The sequence below is a fragment of the Agelaius phoeniceus genome, chromosome 10 (assembly GCF_051311805.1).
Source record: "Agelaius phoeniceus isolate bAgePho1 chromosome 10, bAgePho1.hap1, whole genome shotgun sequence".
Taxonomy (NCBI): Eukaryota; Metazoa; Chordata; class Aves; order Passeriformes; family Icteridae; genus Agelaius; species Agelaius phoeniceus.
In genome coordinates, this window is record NC_135274.1 from 26,045,281 (window position 1) to 26,054,440 (window position 9,160).

The window sequence follows — 9,160 nt, forward strand, 5'->3', positions numbered from 1 at the left end:
GCCATGGGAAGGACCCCCCGTGTCCCTCTGGATTTGGGGTTCTGGTGCTTCTCCACCTGATGAGTTTGGTTTCTCTCCTCCCTCCAGGATCTGGAGAACGTTCAGATGCACCTGGAGGAGGTGAGGTTCTTTGATTTGTTTGGCTACAGCGAGGAGGCAGGAGCCTGGCAGTGCTTCATGTGCAACAACCCTGAGAAGGCAACAGGTACAGAGGGGTCCTGCCCCTGCCACTGGGGCTGCAGTGCTGGGGTGAAGCTCACTGCTCGTGATGGGTGTGTGGCCGTGGTGGGGAAAGGGAAACCCAAACCTTCCAGTGGCTATTTTAGTTGGAATTCCCCATTAAAGTCATCTCTGGTGAGGGAGCCAGGCCCAAACCTGATTTGGTGTGTGCTTAGAGGGGCACAACTCCAAATCTGCACCATCCCTGAGCTCTGGGGAGTGGGAGGGCTCTGCACCCATCCTCCAGTGTCCAGACAAAGGACTGCACCTCCTGCACCACATCCCAGACCCAGGATTGCATCTCCTGCACCACATCCCAGACACACACAGGACTGCACCTCCTGCACCACATCCCAGACACACACAGGACTGCACCTCCTGCACCACATCCCAGACCCAGGACTGCACCTCCTGCACCACATCCCAGACACACACAGGACTGCACCTCCTGCACCACATCCCAGACCCAGGACTGCACCTCCTGCACCACATCCCAGACCCAGGACTGCACCTCCTGCACCACATCCCAGACCCAGGACTGCACCTCCTGCACCACATCCCAGACACACACAGGACTGCACCTCCTGCACCACATCCCAGACACTGGATTGCACCTCCTGCACCACATCCCAGACACAGGATTGCATCTCCTGCACCACATCCCAGACACACACAGGATTGCACCTCCTGCACCACATCCCAGACACAGGATTGCGTCTCCTGCACCACATCCCAGACACACACAGGACTGCACCTCCTGCACCACATCCCAGACACACACAGGACTGCACCTCCTGCACCACATCCCAGACACACACAGGATTGCACCTCCTGCACCACATCCCAGACACACACAGGATTGCACCTCCTGCACCACATCCCAGACACACACAGGACTGCATCTCCTGCACCACATCCCAGACACACACAGGACTGCACCTCCTGCACCACATCCCAGACACTGGACTGCATCTCCTGCACCACATCCCAGCTCCCCTGCAGCCCACCCAGGTGCCACAAGTCAGGGCACATTGGCACAGAAACAACACCTGGTTCCTGCTTTCTTCACTCTCAGAATTATTTGCTTTAATATAATTTACTCCACAGTGCACATCTCCTCAGGGACATGTGACTAAGTCTTACAAAGGCATAACACTTTAGCTGTATTGGAGAAGAGGGTGAGTGGGAAATGGGGAAAACCAGGCTTTTTCCCAGATCTAAGCTCCTGGTGCTCTGCTTTTGAAGCTCTGGCAGGCAGCAGTGCCAGGTCAGTACCCTGACAGGCAGAGGAATCTCGTTCTCAGATGCTTTCTGCCACTCTGTAAAAGTCTGACCAGTCCTGGCCAAGAATTTGGGCTATTTTGGCCAAGTGCTTGACTAATTGGCTGTTTCATAGATTTATTCTAACAGTTAGTGTCTCTTCAGACTGCATCAACCCCGAATTTAGGAAGTCTTGCAGGAGTGGCCCAGCTGCTGCAGACTGTGCTGCCCCTGCTCACTCCATGGGTGTTTGAGCATCTTCTCCTGCCCCAGCTCCCTGGGACTCCAGGACCAGGACAGAAACCCTGCTCTGAGTTAAAACTTCATCTCCACAGAGCTCTCAGTGTGGTTTCCATCACGTCAGGGATGTTGAGCGATGAGGAAAACGAGACTCTTGCTTGAAATGTCAAAGCTTAATGCAGCAACTTTGGTCTGAATTTCCAAAGACATTTAAGCAGTCCAGCCCTGCCTCACTCCTGCTCTCCTGGCTGTAACTGTCCTTTTCATCAGCAGTTCCTCTCTTTGTCTCACTTTAAAAGAATTTCTGTAAGAAACGCTCATGGTGAGTATCATGATTTGCTTCTGAGCTCCAAAGGCCTTTAGAAAACCAAGAAAATAAATTCCCTGAATGGGTCATGTGAAAGCTGAGGAAGGCAACGTGGAAGAGGGAGCTCAGTGGAATGAAAATTTGCAGGGAGTGACAACTCCAGCTTTGTGCTGGTGCTGCAGAGCTGTGGCAGAGTGGGGGACCCTGCAGGGTCTCTCTGGGTTGGTAGGATCTGACACAAGCAAGGATTTGGAGCTCTCCTTGGACTGGTAAGGAATTTAAAGGCTGTGAAACATCTTTTATTTTCATTCCAGAGTGTGAAAGAGCCTTTGACATCTGAAATACTTTTGAGAGGCAAGAAAGCAACTCCTTCCTCTCAGCAATTCTGTTTAGCAACCGAATTCCTGTTGAAGAAGGAATTCAGAGGCAAATTGTTTTTTCTATTATTGTCTGCTGGGGTTTTGTTGCATTTTTTGGATGCCATGGTACAAGATGCCATTTATCCTCCAGGCTTGGGCAAAGACTGCCTTAAAGCCCTGGCCTTGCCTTGGGATGGGATTCCCAGAGCAGCTGGGGCTGCCCCTGGATCCCTGGCAGTGCCCAGGGCCAGGCTGGACACTGGGGCAGTGGAAGGTGTCCCTGCCATGGCAGGGCTGGGATGAGATGATATTTGAGATCCTTTTCAGCCCAAACCATTCCATGTTTCTGTGATTCCTGTTGGCTGTAGCTGGGAGGCATTTTGGGGCTGGAAGCTGATCCTGTGTGGAAAGAACCAGTTAAGGTGAAGCAAAGTGGTGATGCACCCACAGTGACAACTGGAGAAAGTTTGACTCCTTCTCATGCATTCTTCTGGTGCCAAAGCATGTCTTGTCCAACCACACCTCTCCAGAAGTGCTGTTCAGTCACCCTGGATTGGCTTTTCCTGCTCTGAGGAGCAGCATTCCCACAGCCCCTGCTGCTCTGCCCTGGCTCAGGGGAGGAACAGCAGCTCACAGCGTTCCAGCACAGCCACCAGGCACCTGGAGTGCTGGAAAGCACCAGGATTCCTCCTGTTGGGACAAGCTGCCTGCTGGGACCTCATTCCAGCACAACCCCCTGCACCGGGGGTTTGGCTCCAGGAGCTCTTGCACAAAACATTCCGCAAAACCACCGGAGAGCAGCGAGGGAATTGAGGCAATCCCAGCTCCTGCCCCCCTCTGGAAGCTCACAAAGACAGGCAGGGATCCCTGGGGGCTGCAGAGGAGCCATGGGCAAGGATTTGGGATTGGGGAAAAACTGAGGGTGTTTGGGAATTCCTCTGGAAAACTGCAATTCCCTGGGAAAGCCAACGCCACCTTAACTTGGGAATACATTTATCCCCCTCCTGCAGTGCCAGCTATCCAGAGAAATGAAGGAGCCCAGCTCTAATCCTCACTGGGAAATCAGCAAAAGTGGCATCCAGCCATGTGTTCCTTCCAGGTTTTCAGCAAAACCCAACGTGGTGATTAATGGAAGAGACTGGATCCATATTCCCTGAGGTTAATTGCATTTATCTGCCACACATTCCATTCTTTCAAGTTCATAGGGGTTTATTATCACTGAGATCATTCATGAATTCTTGTGGAGGATTTTATGTTTCATCAAATTCAAGATTTAAGGCTTTGGGTTTTGTCTGTCTCGAGTTCATCTTGGAAGAGTTTGGAGGGTTTTTAACTTTTTATTCAGTACCCAAACTACTTAGAGCTGGATGTCTTGTAGTTCTGCAAAGAAAGCAAGATGGAAAGTAGAAAATTCCAACAGACACATCAACGGGAACTACTCAGGGTTAAACTGGAGTCAGTGTGTCTAAATTGAGATGATTGAAGAAAAAATAGGTGTTTCAAGACCTTTGGATATTTCATGACCTTTTCAAACTGAAAGGGGAGAGATTTAGAAGGGATATTGGACAGGAATTGTTCCCTGTGAGTGAAAGCTTTCCCACCATGAGGATATCAAGCCTGCCCAGGGATGTTGTGGATATTTTTCAAGTCCCAGTGGATAAATCCATGAGCAGCCCAGTCTGACCCCGTGGGTGACCCTGCTTGGGGCTGGAGCAGAGACCCCTGGAGCTCTCTTCCAGCTGAGCTATTCTGGGATCCTGTGAAGTCAACCGCAAGGAAAATAAGCAGAAGGACTTAGAAAAACATTGGAAAAGAGCTTTATTCTTATCCTGCTTGAATCTCTCTCTCCTAATCAGCCCCTCAGACACGCTGGCATCGGATTCATTACGGCCACTTTGGAAGCTGCCTCCAGAACTCCCCCGGGCTCCTCTGTGGATACACAGGAGAAGTCCTCTGGTAGCATTGCCTAAAGCCACTGGCTCCTCACAGACATCAACATTTCTTAGCAAATCCTGGGTTTGAAAGATTTTGGCCATAAAAATTCACTTTAGGCCAAAATTGCACATTCACTTCCCTTCTCATGTTGTGCTCCTGACCACAAACTATCTCGCTATTATCTGGTCCCTGAGCCTTTTGTGCTTCACCCCTCCTAGTTTGGTTGAAGCATGTTTCTACAGCTCTGGAATGGGATTGAAGATGTTCCTGTGGAACCAGGAGCCAGGCAGGGAACAATATTTAACAAAATTACAAAGGTTTTAGTACAGGGGACGCTAAAGTGTGGTTCTGTCCCACTAAAGAGCCTGGTGGGGAGAGGGTGCAGCCCCAAAGCAGCCTCCTGGGGAATGTATCCCCTTTTGCAGTGACAATATTTACACAGGGAGAAAGCAAGCCTGTGCCTTCCTGTGTCCCATGGCAGGCTGGGTGCTGTGTTTGGTGCTGGCACAGGAACACCCAGAATGGCTGTGGAGTCAGGGCTGCAGTGGCTGCGTGGAGCAGAGCACGGCCTCCTCCTGCCGTGGCACTCACAGCTGCAGCTCCCCCCGGCACTGAGGCTCTGCCAACCCCCTTTCCATTCATCCATCTCCTTCCAGGCGCTCCCTGCCTGCAGAGACAGAAATATTTATGGTCTTTCCTGAGGAAATTGCACGAGTCCACACTGCAGCCCCCCCCGCCAGCCTCGCTGCCAAGGAAAACAGCGCTGGGGGAAGGACACATCCTTTATCTACAGCTGATGCCTTGTCTTGGCCTTCGTGTGCCCTCTTCCACACAGGGGCAGGGTGCCCAGAAGCCATAAAGGCTTTGGCACTCCCTTGGGTGGCACCTGGGCAGCGTTGGGCTCAGGAGCTGCCCGTGGCAGTGAAGGCTTTCAAGGAAAAGTGGGGCTGGAGGAACAGGGGGCTGGGAGAGGAGCCAGCCAGGGATCACTGCCCCTCTGACAGATGCTGGGATGGGCTCCAAGGCAAACACCCCGTCCAAAACATCCCTGCTCAGACTGCAGTGCTTGCACTGCCCTCTGGTCTGGCTGGTCCTCTGTGTGTTCAGGACATCGATGGAAAGACAGAGGAGAAAGGAAAGAGACCCCTAGGACATATCAGGGCTTTAAACTGCCAGAGAGCAGGGTTAGGTGGGATCCTGGGAAGGAATTCCTCCTGGGAGGGTGGGCAGGCCCTGGCACAGGGTGCCCAGAGCAGCTGTGGCTGCCCCTGGATCCCTGGCAGTGCCCAAGGCCAGAAACGGGCACTGCAGGGCTGGGGAGCTGCTGGGAGGTGCAGTGAGGAGGAGTTTGGGATGGCTGAGGGAGCAGGAGAGGAGATGGAAGAGGGGTGTGAGCTGTCAGCTCCATCTGCTCAGCCTCCCCAGCAGGACACAGCTGAGGGCTGAGCTGTCTGTGTGAAGTGAGAGCTGAATGCTGCACGTTGGGAGGATGAGGAAGGCAGCAGGACCTTCCAGCAGCATGGCAGAGCCTTTGGCTGGCAACAGGGAGGGCAGGACTAACCCTGGCCGTGTGCTCCCCCTGCCCAGGCGTGAACCAGGATGGGCAGCCCCTGATGGAGGGCAAGCTGAAGGAGAAGCAGGTCCGCTGGAAGTTCATCAAGAGGTGGAAAACGCGCTACTTCACCCTGGCTGGCAACCAGCTGCTGTTCCGCAGGGGCAAATCCGTGAGTGACAGAGTCACTGCCCTGCTCCCTGCCCTGCTCCTGCTCCCTGCTCCTGCCCTGCTCCTGCTCCCTGCCCTGCTCCTGCTCCCTGCCCTGCTCCCTGCTCCTGCTCCCTGCCCTGCTCCTGCTCCCTGCCCTGCTCCTGCTCCCTGCCCTGCTCCCTGCTCCTGCTCCTGCTCCCTGCTCCTGCTCCTGCTCCCTGCCCTGCTCCTGCTCCCTGCCCTGCTCCTGCTCCCTGCCCTGCTCCTGCTCCTGCTCCTGCCCTGCTCCTGCTCCCTGCCCTGCTCCTGCTCCCTGCCCTGCTCCCGGGGCTGCAGCCCTCACACCTGCCCATTCTGCTTTCCCCATGGGCTTTCACCCCTCAGCTTTGGTCTTCTGCTTTTCCCAGAGGTTGTCACCCCTCAGCTTTGCTGTTCTGGTTTTTCCAGAGGTTGTCACCCCTCAGCTTTACCCCTGGTGGTTTTCCCAGAGGTTGTCACCCCTCAGCTTTGCCCGCCCATGGTGGTTTTCCCGCTCACAAAGTGCATGGCAGGGACACCAAGGGCAGCCAGAGTGGTGCCCAGGAGCTGTCACTGCTGAGTCCCCAGTTTCCAGGGGGCATAAAGACCATCTCATTCCATCCCCCTGCCATGGCAGGGACACCTTCTACTATCCCAGGCTGCTCCAAGCCCTGTGGCCTTGGACATTTCCAGGGACAGGGCAGCCACACAATGTGGCAGCAGCAGCTGGTGGCACCTGGGAACATCTCCACAAAGAAGGACGAGTTCACAGAATCCCAGAGTGCCATCCAGTGCCACCCCTGCCACGGCAGGGACACCTCCCACTGTCCCAGGTGCTCCCAGCCCTGTCCAAGCTGGCCTGGGACGCTGCCAAGAGCCCTGGGCAGTTTGTGAGGGGTGGTTCCTCCCCGGGTGACCCTGCCCTGCCCCTGTGCTGCAGAAGGACGACCCTGACGAGTGTCCCATCGAGCTGAGCAAGGTGCAGAGCGTGAAGGTGCTGCCCAAGAAGCGGCGGGACCGGAGCCTGCCCCGCGCCTTCGAGATCTTCACGGACAGCAGGAGCTACGTGCTCAAGGCCAAGGACGAGAAGAACGCTGAGCAGTGGCTGCAGTGCCTCAACGTGGCCGTGGCCCAGGCCCGCCAGCGCCACAGCCGCGAGGCCACCACCTACCTGTGACCCTGGGCCACCACCCTGGGGCCACCACCTACCTGTGACCCTGGGCCACCACCTACCTGTGACCCTGGGGCCATCACCCTGGGGCCACCACCTACCTGTGACCCTGGGGCCATCACCCTGGGGCCACCACCTACCTGTGACCCTGAGCCACCACCCTGGGGCCACCACCTACCTGTGACCCTGGGGCCACCACCTACCTGTGACCCTGGGCCACCACCCTGGGGCCATCACCCACCTGTGACCCTGGGCCACCACCCTGGGGCCACCACCCTGGGGCCACCACCTACCTGTGACCCTGGGGCCACCAAACCCTGCCCGAGTGGCACCACAGGACGGCCATGAGGCCACCCCAGGGCCTGTGGGACACTGCCAAGAGAATGCCAGCAGTGAGGACTTTCTGCTTTCCTCAATCAACTCGATGTAAAAAGTTAATTTTCCTTATTTAATCCCGGTGGACTTTATCTTTTTATTGTTTTTATGTGTCTGTGCTGCTGCTGCTTTCAGGTTTAAATTGGGAAATTTGAAAGATTTTGTATGACTGGAAAATAATTTTAAATATTTAACTGGTTTGATTTTCCCTCTTTTTCCTGCTTTTGCTGCTCTACTTTGTAACTGAATGTAAATTTTATATTTTCCTTTTTTTTTTTAAGTTCTCTTCTCTATTCTGTAACTTTTCAAAATTTCTGCAAATCTGGAAAACCCCCAGTTTGTTTGATTTTCTTTGTTACTTTCAAATGATTCCAAAGTGGAGGAAGTGCTGTAGAAGAGACTGAAAGGAAAAAAGGTGGGCAAAAAAAAAAAAAAAACTGAGAAGCCTGCAGGTGATGAAATGAGCTCAGAGATCATTCAAGGCTGAGTAGAAATAAAATTTGAAATTTTCCAAGCTAGAAAAATGTATCTTTGGCAAAAAAAAAAAGTTGGCAGAAATGTGGAAAAATGAGGAAAAACCTGTTTGTTTTTTTCCTGTACCTTCCACACTCAGTGGCTGCAGGGCTGGAGCAGGGATGGTGCTGGCCTTACCCAGTGTGGCTGTGCAGTGTGTGAGGAGGAGGAGGAGGAGGAGGATGGCCTGAGGCTGCAAAGGGAGTGGAGGGAGCGGGGCCTGAGGGCTCTGCCAGGGTGTTGGGTTCTGCTCCCTTGGTGGGGCTGCTGCCCAGGGTTCTGGCTCAAAGCTGGGAATGCTGTCCCACAAAATGCAAATGTTTGTCCTTGGAGCTGGTCCCTCACAAGCACTGAGTGTTCCTGGCGTTGTCTCCCTGGCTCCAGAGCTCTGCTGCTTGTTATCCTGACAGGTGAGGTGCCAGCGTTTGGGAAGGAGCACTCACCCCAATTAGAATGAGGATAAATCAATTGCTGGCAGCACGGGGGTGCCTGAGCTCTGCTGCCCTGGCAGCTGCACAGAGGGGTTCTCAGCCTGATCCACCCAAACGCCCTCAAACCTCTGGGGAGGAACCCTGCACCTTGGAGCAAGGAACTGCCAGGGACAGGGAAACCAGGCTGAGCTGAAAAGGCTGTTTGCTTTCTCCTCCTGGGCTGTCTCACTCTGCCTTCCCCTGCTTGGCTTTTTCCCCATAGCTTTAATCACTTCCCATTATGGTGGCCCCAGGGGACAGTGGTGCTTCAGGGGACTTGCAGGGAGATGGTGAAGCCACAGGTGGGCTCAGCACAGGGAGTGCAGGGTGGGGAGTAAAACCAAAGAACTCAAAACTGGCTCCAGACTTCCCAAAGCTCTTGGGAAAGACGTGAAATGTTCAGATTCCTGAAAATCTTTGTATCAACTAAAACATGGAGATGGGTGTCAGATCCTGGAATGTGGCAGACTGATCAGAAGAACCTTGTTAAAGCCAAATTTAGTCACAGAAGATATGGAAGAGCAGCAGGGCAAGGCTGAGGATGGACACACAATGGGAGATTTCCACAGGAGGCCTGGGAGATGAGGA

The 9,160-nt window shown here is 54.0% G+C and overlaps 1 protein-coding gene across 2 annotated transcripts in view; it reads left to right on the top strand.

Moving 5' to 3' along the window:
• The window catches only part of VEPH1 (ventricular zone expressed PH domain containing 1), a 58,869-nt gene extending 50,775 nt beyond the window's left edge, over positions 1–8,094 (top strand). For both annotated transcript variants that reach the window (XM_077184235.1, XM_054639515.2), the window contains 3 exons: positions 88–205; positions 5,908–6,044; positions 6,984–8,094. In XM_077184235.1, coding sequence (XP_077040350.1) covers positions 88–205; positions 5,908–6,044; positions 6,984–7,220 — 492 coding nt within the window. In that variant the 3' untranslated portion in view covers positions 7,221–8,094. The remainder of the gene's footprint in view (positions 1–87; positions 206–5,907; positions 6,045–6,983) is intronic.
• The last annotated feature ends 1,066 nt before the right edge of the window (positions 8,095–9,160 follow it).